The sequence below is a fragment of the Phascolarctos cinereus genome, unplaced genomic scaffold (assembly GCF_003287225.1).
Source record: "Phascolarctos cinereus isolate Bilbo 61053 unplaced genomic scaffold, phaCin_HiC Scaffold_4;HRSCAF=312, whole genome shotgun sequence".
In the NCBI taxonomy this organism is placed as follows: Eukaryota; Metazoa; Chordata; class Mammalia; order Diprotodontia; family Phascolarctidae; genus Phascolarctos; species Phascolarctos cinereus.
In genome coordinates this window covers 711,216,843-711,238,547 of record NW_027555847.1, presented here as the reverse complement: position 1 = coordinate 711,238,547, position 21,705 = coordinate 711,216,843, and the positions used below count along the sequence as shown (strand labels likewise).

General features: G+C 46.6%; 1 protein-coding gene across 2 annotated transcripts in view; it reads left to right on the top strand.

Annotated features, from left to right (window-relative positions):
* Positions 1-21,705, top strand: part of SSH1 (slingshot protein phosphatase 1) — a 102,682-nt gene that overhangs the window by 30,869 nt on the left and 50,108 nt on the right. Inside the window, exons 1-2 of one of the 2 annotated variants that reach the window (XM_021007981.2) lie at positions 12,760-12,886; positions 19,093-19,196. In XM_021007981.2, the coding sequence (XP_020863640.1) occupies positions 19,112-19,196 (85 nt within the window). In that variant the 5' untranslated portion in view covers positions 12,760-12,886; positions 19,093-19,111. Of the gene's footprint in view, positions 1-12,759; positions 12,887-19,092; positions 19,197-21,705 lie in introns of those variants that run through there. The other variant, XM_021007977.2, reaches the window with a different exon arrangement.

Here is a 21,705-nt window from a genome sequence, read left to right as displayed (position 1 = left end):
TGACCTTTCAGCAGAGCTTTGGAGGAAGCTAAGGATTGTAAATGGAAAGGTCAGGAGGGAGGGCATCTCAGGTGGGGGAGGGACAAGCTGTGTAAATAGGCAGGAGATGGAGGACTGTGGGTGAGGTGCATTGGGAAGCCAGTTTGGCTGGACTGTAGTCCAGGCATTTGGTGATGAGAGCCTGCATCAGGGTAGCAACTCTGTGAGTGTAGAAAAGGGGACGTTTAAGAGATGTAGCAAAGGTAGAATTGACCATGTTGGGGGGGAGGGTGAGAGAGAGGGAGAAGGTGAGGCAGACTCCTAGGTTGTGAGCTTGGGTGGTGAATGGGAAGATGGTGCTACCCTTGGCAGGAATAGAGATGTTGGGGAGAGGAGAGAGTTTGGGGAGGAAATGAGTTCTGTCTGGGGAATGTTAAGTTTGAGATGCCCACAAGATGGTTGGTGATGGGAGACTGGAAGTTAAGAGAGAGATTAGCTCCAAATAAGTAGGTCTGAGAATCATTTGTGCAGCGATAGTAAGAGTTGAACCCTTGGGAGGGGAAGAGATCACTGAGAAAGATTGTATAGAGGGAGAAGAAAAGAGGACCCAGACAGAAATTGGGGAGGAATACTCATGTTATTGGGTGTAGCCTGGAGGAAAATCCTGCAAAGTAGGTAGGAAGAGAACCAGGAGAGAGGGGCATCCCGAAAACTAGAGAGGAAAGAGTATCAAGGAGGAGAGAGGGATCGATTAAAGAGGTGGAGAAGGATGAGGGAGGATTGGGAGAAGACCTTTCGTTAAGTTTGGTAATTAAGAGAACATTCGTTTTTTGAAAGAGATCATTGGTGACTTTGAAGTTGAATGATGAAGTCAGAAGCAAGACTGCTGAGGATTTGGAAGAGAGTGGGAGCTTTCTCATGGAGGTGAGCTGAGGATAGGAGGTGAGACAGAGAACAATAGCTATAGACCATGGACCAATCAGGGGACGGGCAGACATGGGCATGTTTGTAGGCAGTAGAGAAGGATGCAATAGACAGAGGCAGATGATTGAAGAGTCAAGAGAGAATGAGGTGATGAAGGGGGCAGTCTCCTGGAGAAGGTGGGATGCCTTAGCAAGGAGAAGCCCGCCTCTTCGTGTGAGGCAGGGATGAAGGAAGAGAAGCTGGGAAGAAGCCATCTGATGTAAGGGGAGGAGGAGAGGGAAATGGCCTCCATTTTTTTTAGTGAAATAACGAGACCAGGTCCTCTTCTGAGATGGTGGGAGGAGGGAATGCCAGGCTAAGCTTGAGGAAGGATGAAAAGATGTGGAATAGCTCCTATAGTGAGTATGTGAGAGGTGGCTAAAGGATTGCCTTGTTGCAGTGAGGACCCATTTGAGATTGTGTTACATTAATTGGTAGGGGACCCAGTCACCTCAGTTGACTAACTCTGCTGTGTTTAGTAGCATGGTAACAGGAGTAAAGGCTGGGGATGGTGTTTGGGGGGTGGTGAGCCCTATGGGACATCCATTTGGAGATGTCCCAAAGACTGTCGGTGATGGGAAACTAGAGGTCAGGAGAATAGATCGAGGCAGGTCAAGATCCACAATAGGCTAAGGAAACAAGGGACCGGAGAGTAGAGGACAGTTTAACTGGTTTCCCAAGGGGTCAAGATGGAGGAGGGAGAAGGAGGGAGCCAGGTGAGGGGTGATGACTTGGGAAAGAGCATAGAGGTGGAGGGATTGGAGGTAGAAGAACCATTAGGAGTCAGAAAGTAGAGGGAAAGATGTAATCACATATGATTGTCACATAAAGGAATTTCAGAATTCGTGAATGTGGAAGTGCAGCCCTTGTTGGTGAAGATGGGAAGGTCCGAGGGGTGACCATCTCCATGCTTGGCTGAAGTTCAGTGGAGGTCAGGGGGATGAACTGGGTGGCCACAGTAAGTAATGAGCTCTCCATTCCTTCTAGTCATCAAGCAAAGACATGACAGAAGGGTACTTTTTATAGAGGACACTGTTGTTTAGGCATGGGTTAGACCAGCTAGTTCCTAAGGTTCCTTCCAGTCAGTCAGCAAACATTTATGAAGCATCTCCTACATGCCAGGAATTGTGTTAAGCACTGGGGACACAAAGGAAGGCAAAAGACGATTCCTGCCCTCAGTGAGTTCACAGTCTAATGGGGGAGAGGGGGGACAGATGCTGTGATCCTTGGGGAGGGGAAAGCATTTACAAACTCTTCAATCAGTCAGTCAATCAGTAAATATTTATTAAGTGTCCACTGTGTGCCAGGCACTGTGCTAAGCACTGAGGAGACAAAAAGAGTTAGAAGAAATCTCTGACCTCAAGGAGCTTATAATAAAATGGGGGAGATTGTGTGCCCAAAAAAGCAAGCTCTGTGGAGCGTATGGAATTGTTGTTATTTGACGTCTTGTGACAAGAAGCTCAGTACCTTGGCAGATCTGGGAGAGGGAATGAGAGAGCAGTCGCTTTCCCAAACCCAATAACTCCTCCTTCCACACTGTCTCCCTCCTCTTTACACTGCCTCCACTGTACTCTATGCCCTGCTCTCTCCTGGCGTGGACAATCTCTCCCATCATCGGCTCCCCGCGGCCGAGGCGGCTCTGGGGTACAGTTATACAGTGGCAAGAGCCTGTAGAGGCAGGCTCTGGCATCAGATGGCCTGGCTTCCAATCTCATCACTGATGCTTATACCCTATGGGACCCTGGGCGCCTTCCTTAGGCAGCACTTTCTCTCCCCTGCCCCTGCCCTGGTGGAGAAGCTCATCCCCTCGCACGTGGACCATTGCCATAGAATGTTGCCAGTCTCTGCCAACTCCAGCCATCCTCCAGCCACCAAAGGGATTTTCCTCAAGTGCTGGCCTGATCCTCACACACACACACACACACACACACACACACACGCGCGCACGCGCACACACATATATTCTGTCAGCTTCAGAGCCCTCTCTTACCTCCAGGATCAAATATAAAATCCTCTGCCTGGCTTTTAAAGCCCTTCCCACCCTGGCCCCTTCCTACCTTTCCACCAAACTCTCCCCCACCCCCACGCCCTCCATACTCTTCTGTTCAGTGAAATTGGCCCCGATTTCCACGAACAAGATACTCCATCTCCCAACTCACATCCTTTTCCTGACTGTCCCCCATGCCTGGACTTCTCTCCTCCCCACTTCTGCCTTCCCTGGCTTGCTTTATACACATGTGTTTGCTTCTTGTCTCCCCCATTAGACTATAAGTCCCTTGAAGGCAGGGACTGGCTTTTGCTTCTTTTTGTATCTCTAGTGCTTAGCACAATACCTGGCACATAGTAGGCACTTTATAAATGTTTACTGATGAATTGGTACCATCCCGCCTTCTCCAACAAGTCTTTCCCAATCCCCCTTAATGCCTTCCCTCCATGGATTATCTCCCAATTGATCCTGTCTGTATGTTGTTTGCGTGTTGTCTCCCCGTTAGACTGTAAGCTCCTTGAGGTCAGGGACTGTCTTTTTGCATTTCTTTATATTCTCAATGCTTAGCCCAGTGCCTGGCACATAGTAGGCACTTAATAAATGCTTGTTGACTTGATTTTCCTCATCTGTAAACTTCAGGATGGCCTCTAAGGTCCCTCCCCTCTCTAGACATGAGAGCCTCTATGAAATGGATTCTTCTCAAATATGGCGCCAGTCAAGGCACTCTACTACTTAGAAATGAGATCTTCAATCTCTCAGTTTGTCTCTTGGTTCAAATACAAAATCCTCCCCCTGGCATTTCCGGGTTGAGCTTTCCTCAGTCTGGCTCCCATCCACCTCTCCCACCTTTCCCATACTGCTCCTCTTCACCCTGTCTCCTTTACAGTCACACTGGCCTGCCCCCCCTGTTCCCAGTAGATGACCATAGAAATGACCAAGAATGCCCTCCCTCTTTCCCTTTTCCTCTTAGAGCCCAGGTTAAGCACCCCCTCCTAGAACTCAAGGCCTTTCCCACTTACCGGTGCTCAACCGGGGCCACACCAAATTACTTTGCATTAAGTGTGACTGGGTTGTCTGTCCAGGGCAGGAACGTAAGCTCATTTGAGGGAATGGAGTATTTTTTTTTATTTTGCTGTGATCTCTCCAGTGTCCTGCAAGGAGAAGGCCTTGAAATATTGATTGGATTGAACTGAATGGGAGACGGAGCTGGGTTGGAGTGTCCCCGGGGTCTGCTTTATTTCTTGGCTCAGCTCATCCCACTTTGCATGTACCCGATGCTACCACACCCCAGCGTGGGCTCCCTGGGGTGTTCATTCGGCACCTGGCATATTTTCGTAGCTGTTTCCTCATCCATCATTGTCACCCACAAGCACTCGCTATACCCCTACAACGAGGAAGGCATCCTTTGGATCGTTGGTGGAAGAATGGTATTTTTAGCAATTTTGTCATCAAGTCATAGGCTCAAACTGGGCAGCTGGGTGGGGCAGTGGCTAGAGTGCCTGGCCTGGGGCAGGAAAACTCATCTTCCCAAGTTCAAATCAAGCCTCAGACACTTACTATCTGTGTGACCCTCACCCTGTTTGCCTCAGTTTCCTCATCTGTAAAATGAACTGGAGAAGGAAATGGCAGACTGGTCCAGGATCTTTTGCCAAAAAAAACCCAAATGGGGTCAGGAAGAATCAGACCTGACTGAAACATCTGAACAACAACAGCTCAGAGAATGTCAAAGCTGAAGGGAATGCTGGGGGGTCATCGGACCCAGTCACCTCCATCTCCTCTGTCCTTAAAATGTGAGGGGCTTAGATTAGATGGGGTCTAATGTCTTTTCCTGCCTTAAAATTCTTTTTGAGAAGGTACAGTGGACAGAGCATTGGGCTTGGGAGTCTGAAAGACCTGAGTTCAAATCCTCCCTTAGACACTTATTAGTTGTGTGATCCCAGGCAACTCACTTAACCTCTCTTAAGCTGTAAGGTAGGGATACTCGTAGGGTTTTTGTGAGGATTGACAATTATATCTGTAGAAGCCTTTGCAAATTATAAAGCACAATATAAAATTTAGCTATTATTGTGTGCTACAGCTCCTCCCAGCTCTGACATCCCCTATTCTAAAGTCCCTCCCAGCCCTGACATTCCCTGTTCTAAGACCCCTCCCAGCCCTGACATCCCCTGTTCTAAGACCCCTCCCAGCCCTGACATCCCCTGTTCTAAGGCCCTTCCTGCAGCTCTGACATCCCCTGTTCTAAGGCCCTTCCTGCAGCTCTGAATGCCTTCTCGGGATCTCAGCCCTTCCCCTTCCTGGCAGGGCTGAGCACTGGCCTTTCTAATTGTCCTCTTGGCTTGAGGAAAACCTAAGGCCCCAGAGTTTTCTCTCACTGAGAAGTTCTGATCGCCTGAATCATCACTTTTCTTTGTTTGCTTTCCATAAATAATGGATGAGAATGCTGGGATGACCAGCTCTGTGATTAGTCTTTTTTCTGGGCTTTTAATGACCCCGCCTGTAATGGAGCTGAAGCCATCACTCTGCAGAAGGGACCATGAGGCGCAGTGCGGGATGAGGGAAGGCACCGTGACTCCCCCTCTGGGAGCTCCACTGGGGACACTCCGTTATCTAGTGCTACTCAATTACCTTGGAATGTTCTGATTTTCTAAGCCAGTGGGTGACTTGATTGAACTGAACCCACAAGGATACCAGGAGCCTCTGGTTGGAGAGTGTCACCATGACATAGTAGTCAAAAGAGAACTGAATTGGCAAGAAAGGAAGGAAAAAAGGAAAGAGGGAAGGGAGAAGGAGAAAGAAGAAAAGGAAGGAGGAAAGGAGGAAGAGAAGAAGAGAGGAAAGAAGAGAAAGAGGGAGGGAGAAGATGGGAAAAAAGGAAAGAGAAGGGAAGGAGAGAAGGAAGAGAAGGAGGGAGGAGGAGAAGGGAAGGAAGGAAGAAAGAAAAGAGGGAAGAAAAAGAGAAAAGGAGAGGGGAAGAGAAGATGGGAAAGAAGGAAGAGAAAGACAGAAGGAAGAGAAGGGAAGGAAGGAAGAAGAGGGAAGAGAAGGAGGAAGGAATGAAGGAAGAAAAGGAGAGAAGGAGGGAGGAAGAGAAGGGAAGGAAGGAAGAAAGAAAAGAGGGAAGAGAAGAGGGAGGAATGAAGGAAGAAAAGGAGAGAAGGAGGGAAGGAAAAATATCATGAAAGGAATGAAAGTAACTTTTCTCTTAAGAGACCACTGCAGAGGTCCCCGTCTCCAGCAGTTAGGTGGTGCAGAGGATAGATTCTTAGGTTTAGAGTCAAGAAGACCTGAGTTCAAATGTAACCTCAGATAGTTACTAGCTGCTTGACCTGGTCAAGCCACTTTAACCTCTGTCTGCCTCAGTTTCCTCTTCTGTAAAATAGGGCTAATGCCAGCGCCTGCCTGCAGGTTGTAAGCACTCAGCACACTGCCTGCGCACAGTAGGCGTTTTATAAATGCCGGTTTCCCTCCTTCCCCACTTAGTTGTTTGCTGTCATTGTGTATTCAATTAAGCTAATTTGCATAATGTTTGGGCACTTAAAGGCACTTGAGGTTTGCCGGTGATTGTTATTCCAGAGCACCAAACGTTCCATTTCCTGTCTCTTCCTCCTCCTTTTAATTCCATTCCTTTCAGTGTAAGTGGAAGCTTATGCTCAGGGAAGTTAATTGATTTCCTCGTTCAGCTCGGTTCAGTTCGACCCACAGGAAACCTAGAAAGTGGAACAGACCTTCCTGCTGTGGTCCTCTCATTTCCCACAGAGGTCAGAGGTCAGATTGCTAGAGGTCATATGGAGAAATGGTGGCTGAGACGGGATTAGAACCCAGGTCTTCCAACTTTCTGGCTCCTCCTTCCTAATTCTTAGTCATGAGCCGTGATACTGGGCTCAAGCACATGTTCCTTGTGTCCGTTGACCAAGGCTGAACTCCGTGAGTCAGAGAGCTTTGAAGAGCCCAGCCAGGGATGCTGTCATGTTCAGGCAGCAGCTGTGAGTGACATTGGGGCTGGTTTTGGCTTTGGGCTTTTAGGTTTTTTTCCCCAAAAGGGCCATTCATCTATAACTTCCTTGCCGCCCGTGTCACCCTGTGGCGCACTGAGCTAAAAATCGGCTGCCCCCCAAGGAGCTTGGTCCACTTTGTGGGCCAGTGTTCCATCCGATCTGTCCAGCTTTGTTTCTTCTGCTGTTGAACAAATATGATGGAAAAACATACAAGGTGCTTTAGAAATACTAAGTAACGGACTCATCGGCAACATATTGTGAATAGATTGTGATTTATAATTCAGAACATCGGATGTTCCTACTAGGACTAAGTCAACTTAGGTCTTAGAATGTTAGAATTGCAAACAATGTCAATGTAGAATGTTTGGACAAAGAACATTAGACCACAGAACGTTAGAGTGCAGCCCATTAGAGCTGAAATAGACCTTAGAATGTACAGTACTAGAACCCAGGCCGTCACAGCTGGAAGGAACCTTAGAACATAGTGTATTAGATCATAGATTGTTAGAACCCAGGCTATCAAAGCTGGAAGGGATCTTAGAACATAGGATATTAGATCATAGAATGTTAGAACCCAGGCTATCAAAGCTGGAAGGGGCCTTAGAATATAGGATATTATTAGATCACAATGTTAGAACTCAGGTTATCAAAGCTGGAAGGGGCCTTAGAATATAGGATATTATTAGATCACAATGTTAGAGCTCAGGCTATCAAAGCTGGAAGGGGCCTTAGAACATAGGATATTATTAGATCACAGAATGTTAGAACCCAGGCTATCAAAGCTGGAAAGGATCTTAGAACATAGGATATTAGATCATAGAATGTTAGAACCCAGGCTATCAAAGCTGGAAGGGATCTTAGAACATAGGATATTAGATCATAGAATGTTAGAACCCAGGCTATCAAAGCTAGAAGGGGCCTTAGAATATAGGATATTATTAGATCACAGAATGTTAGAACCCAGGCTATCAAAGCTGGAAGGGACCTTAGAACATAGGATATTAGATCATAGAATGTTAGAACCCAGGCTATCAAAGCTGGAAGGGGCCTTAGAATATAGGATATTATTAGATCACAGTGTTAGAGCTCAGGCTATCAAAGCTGGAAGGGACCTTAGAACATAGGATATTAGATCACAGAATGTTAGAACCCAGGCTATCAAAGCTGGAAGGGACCTTAGAACATAGGATATTAGATCATAGAATGTTAGAACCCAGGCTATCAAAGCTGGAAGGGGCCTTAGAATATAGGATATTATTAGATCACAGAATGTTAGAACCCAGGCTATCAAAGCTGGAAAGGACCTTAGAACATAGGATATTAGATCACAGAATGTCATAACCCAGGTTATCAAAGCTGGAAGGGGTCTTAGAATGAAGACTGTTAGACCATAGAATGTCATAATTCCATGTGTTAGAGCAGGACAGGACCTAGCTTGAAGGAACTTGGAACATGGAATTCTAGAATAAAGAACAAAAGTTAGACCAAAGAATGTTAGAAACCAGACCATTGGAAAGAACCTTAGAACATAGACTGTTAGAATTGGAAGGGACCTGTAATAATCAGCTAGTTCAAGCCTGTATGCTATTCAGTGGGGCCCTTTTTATCTAAAGGGGTCCAAGTTGTCAGGGGACTTGCTTTTTGAGCCTCAGCTGGTTTTTTTCACTCCCCCCCCCCCAACAATATCCACTGAGCTGCTTTTAAGGCTAACAAAAAAAAAAATCTGTAGGAGGAAAGTGATTTGAGGAGCTCCAGCTGCCTGCCCCTCTCTGAATGGCCCTCTTTCATCAGGAAATGTCAAGACAAGTGCATTTTCAATCCCAGATAACAGGCAAAGCTGCCATCCCCTAAGAGCCATTTGCCTCTCGGCAGGGAGGGTCTCCAGACCCGGGTCATCTTGGCTCCTGGCTGAGGAAGAAGTGAGCTGATTTCTGTCCCGACCTTGGGGCTGCTTTGTCGAGGGGGCTGGGGAGGAGAGTCCATCTGGAAGGATGTGAGGATGTGCAGGCCTTCCGGGATGAGCCCCTTGAACCTGGCTGACTTCTGCCTCTCTCTGCAGCCAGCACCGCACCCTTGCTGCCAGGAGCTTCCTAGACTGCGTCTGTACGTATGCACCCAGCCCTCAACCCTGGCTCTTGACTGGGACTGGCTTCCCGGAAGACTAGGCCGTTGCTGCTGACATGCTGAGGGCCGTGGTTTGGGGAAGATGGCCGCTGGGTTTTTCACTTCCTTCTTCTACAGCTTTTTGCTGTAACTTGAATCCCATGCATTTCTTAGAGAAGACAGTGGCTGGGGGGTTGGGGGGTGGGAAGCTTCTTCCCTTCAGGCAAGTCCTTAACCCCAGTTTTTCTCAGTTTCCTCATCTGTAAAAGGGGACAATACAGCAGCTGTATTAAAGATCGGATGAGATAGAAAATTATAAAGCATTTAGCCCAGTTAGCTAGTATCATTATTGTTATTATTATTATTATTATTAAACTCAGGATGAGGGCTGTGAGTGGAGTAGTGGAGAGGACACTGACTCTGGACCCAGGAGTATCAGGTTCAAATCTCTGTTCTGCCACCTACCACCTGGGTGGCCTAGGGCAAGTCACTTCCTTTGGACCTCAGTTTCCTCAACAGCAGAATGTTGGGGTTGGACTCGACAAGTTTCAGGGATCTCTCCCAGCTCAGAATCTATGATCCTAGAACAACGTGGCGTATCTCGGACGGAGCAGGAAGTAGATGGGCCCATTACTGGATGCTTTCCCCCACCAAGTTTTCACATACAGAGAAATGAGAATGTTCTAGATGTATTTCCCTGAGTCTGGTAGGTTCTAGAGCATTTGTGGGAGCAGACAAAAGCCATTCATGGGAGATCTGGAGAAAAGATGTTAAGAGCTGGGTCAGTGAGTCTGTTTCTTTAGGCAGACGGGCCAGAATTTTACACATGTGCCCATGTGTGCATGTGTATGCTCACGCTCGCATGGAAAAGCTAAGTTAACAACATAGGGCCATATCTAGTCCTCAGTTTTCCCAGCTGTAAAATGAGAAGGTCAGGCAAAGAGCCTCTGAGGTCCTTTCCAACTTAATATCTCGGCTTCTTTAGGCAGTGTATGTAGAGGAAAGATTTAGAATCAGAAAATGTAGGCATCTGCCATGTTGTTATTCCTCACTCCATGATAAAGGCATAGACCCTTTCTCAGTCTCAGTTTCCCTAACTGTAAAATGAGGAAGTTAAACTAGATGGATCCTAAGGTCCCGTCCAGCTCCATAGGCCCATGAGGCATGGTGGTGTTGGGAGAGAGATCTGGAGACAGAAGCCCAGGGATAGGGCTGAGTGGTTCCTGATGACTTGAGTGGATTTGACTGAATGCCTTATCCTTATTTGGGCCTCAGTTTCCTCATTTGTAAAAATGAGGATATGGTACTAAGAAGATGACCACTATCCTGCATCCGAATAGAATAATACTTTACCTCTGGAAGGGACCTTAGAGATCGTGTAATCCAGTGCCCCCATTTTACAGATAAAGAAACCGAGGCTCAGATCCACTTTCTGAATATATGGAAGAAGTTGTGGAGGGTTTTTCAGCTCTTCTATGTCCATGTACGTATGGCAGTTAGAACCTTCTTCCTTTAAGGTCCAGCTCAGCCATGAAGCCTTTGCCTTCGCTCTAATCCCCACACACCCACCCCTAGTCCCAGATGAAGATCATTACTGTTCTGACTGCTGACCTCTCTGGCTTCCTCTAAATCCCAACTCAAATCCCACCTCCTACAGGAAGCCTTCCCCAGTGCCTTCCCTCTGTTCATTATTTCCTATTTGTCCTGTATATAGTGTGCTTTGTATATGTTTGTTTGCGTATTGTCTTCCCTGTTAGATTGTAAGCTCCTTGAGGGCAGGGACTGTCTTTTGCCTCCATTTGTATCTTCAGCGCTAAGCGCAGTGCCTGGCACGTAGTAGGTGCTTGCTTGATTGCTTGATTGATGGGAACACAGATCTTGAACTAAAGGCACCTCAGAAGCCATTCAGCCCGAGCCCCTTGTTTTACAGATGAGGAAACTTACCCAAGGAGGCTAAGTAACTAGGGTCACGCAACTAGTAAGCACCTGAAGCAGGATCTGAACCCAGGTCTTCATGCCTGAGCCCAAGTCCCGCTACAGTGTCACTGGTACGTGTCAGAATTGAATCACCACGGTCTCAGGCATGGCTGGGATCTCAGCGGTAACCTGCCTCCTCTGTGCAGCCCCTGAACAAGAATCCTCTCAACTCCTCCCCCACAAGTGGCCGTTAGTCCGGTCTGGGGAGGTAGACCTTCAGGGAGGGGAAACCCAATGTGCTTTGAGATGCGTCTCATTGTTGGGCAACTCTTTCCTGCCGAGGAAGTCTAAGCACATTTGGGGCTCTCAAAGCACTGTCCATCACCTAATGAGGTCCAGTTTATCTCCTTACGCTGTTCTTACTTTCTAGGTGTACTTGGTATCACTGCTTCTTTTCTCAGATTTCATCTGCTTTGAAATTCTGGGTGTGTCTTCTAACGTTGTAGCTACCTTCTATGTATGTATAGAATCGGTGTTCTCCCTTTGTGTGTGTGTGTGTGTGTGTGTGTGTGTGTGTGTGTGTGTGTGTGTGTGTGTGACAGATGAGGAGAGAGCAAGGGAGAGAAACAGAAACAGCCAGAGAGAGAAACAGCCAGAGAAAGAGAAGGAGGGAGGGAGGGAGATATATATATAGATATAGATATATATATATATATATATATATATATATATATATATATATATATATAGAGAGAGAGAGAGAGAGAGAGAAGAGAGAGAGAGAGAGAGAGAGAGAGAGAGAGAGAAGAATTATATGTATTACAGAGCTAGGGAAGTGTGGGCTATCAAAAGAATGCATTTTTCTTAAGAGACTCCATAAAAGGGTGCTTTGAAATCCTGATGAATTAAATTACTGTTCTTCACTGGTAAGGAGAATTCCATGAGGATCCAAGTGTCCATCATGGTTAGATCCATGCAGCCACTTAAGAAGCTGGTCCTCTTGGTGAGCTCAGTGCTGAAATCTGGGAAATAGGGCAGCAGCGAGGTTAGCTGTCTCGTTGTCCCAGAATCCTGTGGCTGACTGTTCTCTGCTTTTGTGTGGTTGGTCCATCCCCCTGAGCTCTCAAGATGAAGAGTGACCTCACAGCCCTCGCTAATGTGCCGTTCTGACTGCCTTGCCCTGTGAAATGTTCTTACAGTAAGTGGCTCTCATTGATTGCCTAGGAGAGCAGAGGCAGCCAGTTAAAAGGCAGTGATCAATGAAGTCTGCTTGCCCTCCCACCAAATGGAGGGGAGCGCCCTGTACTTACTGGGCTTGAGGTTGGAGCACAGAGGGACTATCGGCTTTGGCATTGAGAGCAATGGATTTTTAATCAAAGAACAGGGGTTTAGATCCCGGCTTTGCCACTGACTGTGTAATCTTGGGGCCATTTGCTGAACTTCCCTGGGCCTCAGTTTACATATCTGTTAAATGAGGGAAAGGGGTTGGATTAGATGACCTCTGAAGTCATTTCCGGCTCTAGAGCTATGATCATGGGACAGAATGAGCTGATTCCTTCTATGTTGGAACATTTCCTTTGGGGGATAGGGGAAGGAAGGGAGGCCAGGGTAATTTTTATCCATGATTCACAAAGCAGAGGTCACTGAGAATGGTTTATAGGGCTGGCCATTAACAAATGGGCTAGGGTTTTTTTGTTGTTTTTGAAAGTCCCGAACAAAAGAGATGGGTGTTGGATTGGAAAGCCTTTTCCTCCCCTCCCCTCTCTCCTTCCTTCCGCATCAACTTTGATGTACTGGGGCAGGCATGGAAGGATATTGTTTGTTCTCATCAGACTCTGGAAGCCTTGTAACAGAGGTTCTGGGTGCCCAGTGTCATCAGAGACCTGGGCTCTGAAGAAGACTCATTCTGATGAGCTTGACCCTCCAATCCCAAAGAGAAATGGTAGGCCATTAGGGGAGAGAAAAGGGGAGAGGCTGGTGGGAGGTCCAACAGCGAGGAAATGAGCCGCTCTGTATTAGTCATCCCAGATGGGGGCTTGGAGACTTCTATCTCCCTCGTGGGTGAGTGGGAGGCTGCAGAACAAGGAGGATTTTTCAGTTGCTCTTCCTGTTTGAAGACTTTGGATAACTTGGAACTAACAGAGAAAGGTGTAAGTAAAAGGGTAAAAAATTAAGATAGAAGATATGGGTTCTAGTCCTGCTTTTATCACTGGCTTCATTTATTGGCAGTAGGGAAGTCCCTTCTGCCCTCTGGGTCTCACTTTTCTCCTGGGAGAAATGAAGAATGTTTGTCCTCAAGTCTGACTTTCCTGGGTCTCAGTTTCCCCATGTGTCAGATAAGGAGTTGGACTAGATATGGCCTTTGAGCCTTCTAGCTCAAAATCAAATGCAATAATATTGGTAATACACATAGTAGGTGCTTAATAAATGCATATTCCAGTCGCGTCCCTAGGTCAACAAACCCATGACCCTGTGCTGACTTTGTGATTCCTGTGAGTATTTGGAATAATGAATGGTACACTGGAGTAAGGTATTACCATGGACCATGGCCTCATAGAATGGAAGATAGGTGGAAGAGGCCTTCCATCGAGAGGCTACCTGCTTTAGCCTCTTCATTTTCCAAGGGAGGAAACCAAGGCTCAGCCACTTGCCTGTGTCAGAAGTGGGATTTCATAGGACAGTAGACTCAGAGTTGGGTGGGGCCTGGGAGGCCATCGCATCCTGCCCCCTTGTTTTACAAAGAAGGAAACTGAGGCCTGGAAAGGTTAGTGGTTTGTCTCACAGCTGGTCTTGAACTCTGTTTTCCCTGACTCCAGGGCCAACATTCTGCTTGATTATACCCTGAAGTTATTTTGTTGTCTAGAATGACACCAGTTACCTAAAATAATTCAGGGGCCCATTCAGTATTTCTTGAATTGAGAAGAAATGAACCCAAACATGCATTTGTTTGTTTATTTAATCCAGACCTGCTTTTATAAAAAACCAGTGTAGAGTTTTTTATAAAAAACCGGTATAGAAATGCATTCCTAAATGATTTGTTGGCCTAGGGTCACCCAGATGGGATGTGTTAGAGGCAGAGCTTCCTAAATCCAGAGCTGGCCCTTAATCCACTAGCCTGCGCCACCTTGGTATTACTCTGACTGGTTGTTCACATAATAAGTTTAGATCTAACTTTGTAGATTAGAGCCTTAGGGCCAGAGATGGAAGGCATCTCATCTCGTCTAACCTGGCCCTGGAGCATGACTGCCCTTAAGAGCATCTGTGATGGGTCATCATTGATCCTTGTCTTGATGACTCCCAATGATGGAGACCTCCCCCTGACACCCCCCCCCATTTTATAATCTACTATAGAGGATGGGGTGGAATGGGGGGGCCACACATGTGTGTTGTTGTCTAGTTGTTTTTCAATCGAGTCCGACTCTTCATGATCCCACTTGGGGTTTTCTTGGCAGAGATGCTGGAGTGGTTTGCCATTTCCTTCTCCAGCTCATTTCACAGATGAGGAAACTGAGGCAAACAGGGTGAAGTAAGTGACTTCACCCAGGGTCACACAGCAAGTAAGTGTCTAGGCCAGATTTGAACTCAGGAAGTTGAGTCTTCCTGATTCCAGGCCCGGCGCTCTAGCCACTGTGCCACCTACATAGAAAATCTAGAGAAAATGAATACAAGTAATTTTCGGAGAGGTGAAATGCTAACAGGTGGGGGAATCCCCAAAGGCTTCTTGTAGAGTTAACACCGGAGCTGGGCTTAAAGGCGGCTAGGGTTTGGTTTTGTGTCTTCTTTCTTGTGATTCCTTTCATTGGTTCTAATTATTCTTTACAACATGACTTATGTGATAATAGGTTTTATAGCAATGTGTATATAGAGCCTATATCAGATTACATGCCGTCTTGGGAGTGGGGAAGGGGAGGAAGGGGGAGAAAATGGAAAACTCAAAAGCTTGTGGAAGTGAATGTTGAAAACTAAAAATAAATTAATTAAAAAATAAAGGGAGCTAGGGATTCTGAGGCGTGGGGAGGCAGGCGCGTTGTACATAGAGGACAGTAAGGAGGCTGGTTTGGCTCAACCAGAGAGTGTATGAATATATATGTATATACCAGCCAGCATTTACGTAGTGCTTACTGTGTGCCGTAAACACTTTATAATTATCTCATTTGATCTTCACAACAATCCTGGGACCTAGGGGCTGTTATCACTCCCATTTTACAGGTGAGGAAACTGAGGCAGGCAGTGTGAAGTGACTTGCCCAAGGTCACACAGTGAATAAGTGTCTGAGGTCATATTTGAACTCATGAAGATGAGTCTTCCTGACCCCAGGCCTTGCGCTGTATCTGCTAATCTGCAGTAAGCTTAGATGGACTTGGAGCCAAGTGGTGAAGGGCTTTAAATTCCAGACAGGGTAACACAGAAGATTTTTGAGGCAAGGTGACCTTTAGCTAATGGTAGCTACCTCTTTCTAGCCCTTGAAGGTTTCAAAGCATTTACTGAAGGAGAAAAAAAAATCCCCTGGAATTTAAGGTAGTGTGAATGTGTTTTTTATTCCCATTTTACAGATGAGGAAGCTGAGAGTCTGACAGAAGGTGTCAGAGGTGGCATTTGGAGCCTCGTGCCCCTGGCTCCAAGCCTCCTGCTCTTCTCCCCCGACCCCACAGCTTCTGTTCATTCTTAGAATTCAGATCTTTTATTTTAGATGTCTGTCTTTGTGGAAGCCTTGGGATGGAAAGAACTCCTTGTCCTTTTTAAATGGCTGGAGCTTTCTTTATCTCTTCCCTGAGCAGGCAGCTTGGCCCACAAAGCGGGTAGGACTGTTCTTCCAAGATTTCCCTACTTACACAGTCCAGTATGAAGACTGCTAGAATGTCGGTGAAGACATATGGCGGGGCGGGGGAGGGGGGGTGGAGAAGGAGGCTGTTTTGTCTCCTGCAGTAAGAGTAAGACCTTCTGTATGGCAAATTGTTTGTACTATAACGGGAACACCCTGGGGCCAGCTGCAGCCAAGATCTCTCATTCCCATTATGTGGAATCATGTAATGAGCTGGGAGGGCCCCTAGGACTTGGAATGTCAGAGCCAGGAGAGGCTTTAGAACAGGGAATGTCAGAGCCAGGAGAAGCTTTAGAACGTGGAATGTTAGAGCTGGGAGGGCCCCTAGGACTTGGAGTGTCAGAGCCAGGAGAGGCTTTAGAACATGGAATGTTGGAGCTGGGAGGGCCCCTAGGACTTGGAGTGTCAGAGCCAGGAGAGGCTTTAGAACATGGAATGTTGGAGCTGGGAGGGCCCCTAGAACTTGGAGTGTCAGAGCCAGGAGAGGCTTTAGAACAGGGAATGTCAGAGCCAGGAGAAGCTTTAGAACATGGAATGTCAGAGCTGGGAGGGCCCCTAGAACTTGGAGTGTCAGAGCCAGGAGAGGCTTTAGAACAGGGAATGTCAGAGCCAGGAGAAGCTTTAGAACGTGGAATGTCAGAGCTGGGAGGGCCCCTAGAACTTGGAGTGTCAGAGCCAGGAGAGGCTTTAGAACAGGGAATGTCAGAGCTGGTAGTTTAGAACATAAAACAGTAGGCACTGAAGCATTGGGCTAGGAATTCTTTTCAGACTCTCTTTGTATACAGATATCTTTATGTCTGCTGAAATTCGAATTCTCTGTCTGAAATCTTCGCCTGAAGCTTTACATAGACTGATGCTGTGCTGAACATTCACTGAAGCCGCTTTAGCTTCAAGGCATATGGTCTGATGAGGTACTCCCCCTAATGACGCTGTATATGGTTTCTTGTATACCCTTGTCTGTGTACAGTCAATCAGTAAACATTTATGAAGCACCTACTGTATTCCAGGCACTGTGCCGAGCTCTGGACTTATGGCTCCTCTCATGGAGAATATGCTGCGTGAGGGCCAGGACCGCCTCCTTTTTGTACATCCGTCTTCGGGGTCTAACACAATTATGTAGGCACTTAAATGCTTGTGGGTTGATCTGTGTCTGGGGGCCTCGGTTTCGGCGCTGGCCTCACCAGTCGTCTCACTGGGACTCACACAAGCATGAAGCTTACATTCTAAAGGAGAAGATAGCAAGGACCTATAGAAATACATACAGCCTCAGTGTAGAGTGACTCAATACAAACGTATGTAGAGTAGTCAAGTGTGACTCCCCAGACTTCCTCACCCCTGGCCCGGCAGCCTCCTCACCCCGGAGAGGCCTCTGCCTCCAGGCTCCCTCCCAGAGGGTGCCCAGGCCATCCACATTCACTTCGCTCCCAGCTCTGCTCCCGACCTCCATGGACGTTCCTCTCCCCCTTTCCCTTTTCCTCATTTTCTCCATCTGTATTATTACAGATGTGGCGTCTCAAGGTCCTTGCAGTTCCAAAGTGATGACTCAGTCAGGGATATGAGCTAGTTTGTTCTCCCAAAGCTTGCAATCAGCTTCCAGCTTCATGAGACAAAGTTCCACTGTACGTTTGGGAGCACAGACTCGTCTGCAGATGGGCTCAGATTTAGGTGATGAGGAACGTAAGGCCAGGAGTTTGCAGCGTCATAGGTCTGGAGCTGGAAGGCCGTTTAATCAAACCCCTTCATTTTACAAATGGGGAAACTGAGACCCAGGGAGATTGGGACTTGCCCAAGATTCCACTGGTAGTCAAGCATCCCATGTGAGATTTGAACTCTGGTCCCTTGACTCCCAAGCCATTCCTCTTTCCAGTACATCCTGCCCTGTATGTTTTCTGTCTGTGGCCTTGTCAAAGCCAGGTCCTGGATCCCATAAGTTAGATCCCAGTAGGGATTATTTCATTCATTGTATTTGTGTCTGTACCGCCTAGCACAGTGCCTGGCACATAGCAGGTACGTGAGGGAGAAGAGGGTACATATACAGCCCCTACTATGTGCTAGGCATTGTACTAAGACCTTTACAAAGTTTATCTCATTTGATCCGCCCTGGGAGGTAGATGCTATTATCTCCATTTTACAGTTGAGCAAACTGAGGCAGACAGAGTGACTTGCCCAGGGTCACACAGCCAGTAATTGTCAGAGGCCAGATGTGAATTCAGGTCTTCCTGACTCCAAGCCTGGCTGCCTAGTATAGATTACATACATTATATGTGACAACAACAACAATGATAATAATATCAAAATAACATAGTAACTTGCATTTATATAATACTTTGTGGTTTACAAAGTACCTTACAAAGATTATCTCATTTGGGGCAGCTCGGTGATACAGTGGATAGAGCACTGGCCCTGGAGTCAGGAGGACCTGAGTTCAAATCTGACCTCAGACGAAACATTTGACACTTACTAGCTGTGTGACCGTGGACAGGTCACTTAACCCCAATTGCCTAAAAAAATAAAAAAAGATTATCTGAGTTGATCCTCACAACCACCCTGGGAGGTAGGTGCTATTATCCCCATTTTACAGATGGGGAAACTGAGCCAGACAGAGGTAAAGTGACTTGCCCAGGATCACACAGCTAGTAAATATCTTTGAGATCCCAAGTCTTACCCTCTATCCACAGTGTCATCTAACTCCATAATAAATATTGGTTGATTAATTGATTAATTGCCAACTACAACATTACCAGTTCCCCAAGGTCACCAAGACTTGAACCCAGGACCTCTGCCTCCAAATTGACTATGTGGCTCATACCTCACTTCCCAATGACGTGAGACTCCAACCTGGAACGTCTAGAACCAGGCAGCTCAGCTCTAGCACTCTCCAGTCCATGAAACGTTGGCTATATGGGGCAACAGGGAAGAGCTGAGTTTAGGTCAGGAGACCCAAGTTCAAATCCCAACCATTTTCCTAACTTACTAACTAGGTGACCTTGGGCAGGTTGCTATCCCTGTCTGAGCCTCAATTTCCTCACCTGTTTCATGAGGATGCTGAAGATTTGTGTTCTTGACCACACAGGCAGTTCCGAGGCTCATATGCAGTTAATGGATGTAAAAGATGGTTGGGTACTCTCTAAACTTGGCGATTATGAGGTGGGAGTGGAGGGAGGTTATCCTGGAAGGCTGGGCCTGGGCTGTGGATGGGGGCCACTGGTTTACCTTTCAGGCCCGGATCTTTCCTTCGTAGGCATCCCCCTGCATTGGCGCCAGGGCTGTGTCTTGGGGCAGATTGACTAATTAGGGTGTTTTGTTTTGTTTTTTATGTCTTCCAGCCTCAGTGAGAGTTTTTTCATGGTGAAAGGCGCTGCTCTCTTCCTGCAACAGGGAAACAGCGCCCAAGGACCGAGGAGCCTCCAGCAGCCCCACAAGCACGCAGGTAAATGCTCGGCCCCAGGCTATCATCATTCTCCTGCTTCCCCAGGTGTACAGAAGACATCAGTCACGCACGTGGTCCCGTGGGATCCTAGCTTAGAGGCCGTCTGGCCCAAGGTCTCCTTTTATGGAGGAGGAACCTCAATAGAGCCCAGACAAGCCAGCCCCGGGTCACTTGTCCAGGGTAACCCGGGAAGTGTCAGAAGCCAGATCTGAATTCGGGTCTTCCAGAGGCCAGCGCCATTTCTCTCTCCATTGCCTTGCCTCAGTTTCCTCATTTATAAAATGATGACATTGAATTAGATGAAAGGTTCATGATGCTATGAGCCTGTGATGCCCAAAGTCACACAAGGTCACTGATCCACCTTCTTTCCACTGCATCACAAAACAGCCAGGAGAAATATTCCCTGTGGGTAGAATACAGGACCTAGAGTCAGGAAATTCTGAGTTCAAATCCAGCACCATCTGTGTTACCTTGGGGAAGTCACTTCTCCCTCTGACTCAGTTTCTTCATCTGTAAAGTAGGAATAACGATAGCACTCCCCCACCCAGGATTGTTATGAGGATCAGCATTTGTTGAGTGTTTTATAAATCTTAAAGGCTAAAAAAATGCAATCTGTTATTATTTAGCCTTGATGTCAAGAAAACCTTCCTAACGGAGCTGTTGTCCCCAAGCACATCGGCTGCCTTGGGGGGCCGTGTGCTCCCATCACCTTTTTCAGGGGTACCATAGAGGGGATTTTTGTTGGGGTACAAGTAGTCTCTGAGATCCTTTCCTCCTTTGTGATCAAAGTCCAGTCAACTGAGAATGGCCAGAAACCTGGGATCCAGAGGCCTATGGCCCATTCCCTTCTCTGCCTTTGACTTAAGGAACCAAGGGTCAACTCACTTGGTGGAAAGAGGGCCAGAGACCTTGAGAGCACCCAGAGAATCCTGTGGTGGGAGCCCAGTGTGGAGCTCTGTATGCCTGGTACTCAGTAAACACCTCAGAATAACAAAGACTGAGCGTGGGGACCAGGCTCGGGCTGGGATTTCCATCTGTCAGCACTTCCATAAATCAGCCAACAACCCACTGAAAGAATTTTATCCATATGGAAAATATCCCTTGTGTGAAACCATTTGTCAAGTGTTGGGCTGGGCAGAGGTGGGCAGTTCCTATTAGTTTTTATCTCACTCCACTCTATAATTTCTTGAATCATGGCCATCAGTAGTCACTTCTACTGAATTTAAGGGTTATAAGGTAGAAGTGAGGCCAGGCCTGTCTCTGGATAAGGAATAGGTAAAGCCACTTGCTTGTGGTCATTTGGGGGTAGCTAGAGGTAAGTCAGGAGCTTCATAGCATTGATATAGTAGCAAGGCACCTGCATTTGCAGTCAGGAAGGCCTGGGTTTGACTCCTACCCAAGACACAGTGGTCACCCCTCACAAGTTATAGGCCTCAGTTTCCTCATCTGTAAAATGAAAAGGAAGGTTTACTAGCTGTGTGACCCTGGGCAAGTCACTTAACCCTGATTGCCTCACAAAAAAAAAAAGAAAGAAAAGAAAAGGAAGGACTTTTTGACCCTTGAAAAGCCTCTTGCAGCCTTCTTAATCTGTGGTCCTAAATCTTATGATTCTAGGAGATATCATTATGAGATGATATCATTGCAGTGTGAGGCCTGATAACACGTGGTTTCTCCATGTTTCCTTTGAAGCAAGAAATGACATTTGAGTATCCTGTATGAACTTGAGAGATAACATGGCAGAATGGGTAGAGGACCTGGGTTCCAATCCTGCCACAACTACTTATAAGCCTTGACAAATCACTTAACATGTCTGGTCCTCAGTTTCCTTGTCTGTAAAATGGGAGAGGAATTTGGACTCAGTGGTGTGTCAGGTCCCTTCTAGCTCTAAATCCATAGTCCTGTGATTCCCATCCTTGAATACCCTACAGTACTTTTCTTGAACCTCTTTTTCCTTATAATATACATTGGAGCGTGAAAATTGTTATGTGTGCCTTCTACATATGTCATCTACATATGTATATGTACGTGCCTTCATTCATATATACTTACATATACACACATACATATATATACACATACACATGTACATAATATATGTATTGTGTGTATGTACACATGTGTGTTTGCAGGTACATGTAAATGACATTAAGACTTTTGGAACACATAAACATGCAAATCTATGTATGCTTTCAATATATGGGGGGAACAGGGGGTGTTTTTGTATACAGGCTCTCCCTAAAGTCAAAATAGAGCTTTAATTCTTAATTAATAATAATAGCTAACATATATATAGCACTTACTATGTTCCAGGTACTGCACGAAATGCTTACAATTATTATTTCATTTGATCCTCTCAACAACTCTGAGAGGTTGATGCTATTATTATCATCCCCATTTTAGAGTTGAGGAAACTGAGGCAAACAGAGTTAAGTGACTTGCCCAGGGTCACACAGCTAGTAAGTGTCTGAGGCCAGATTTGAACTCAGGAAGATGAGTCTTCCTGCTCCAT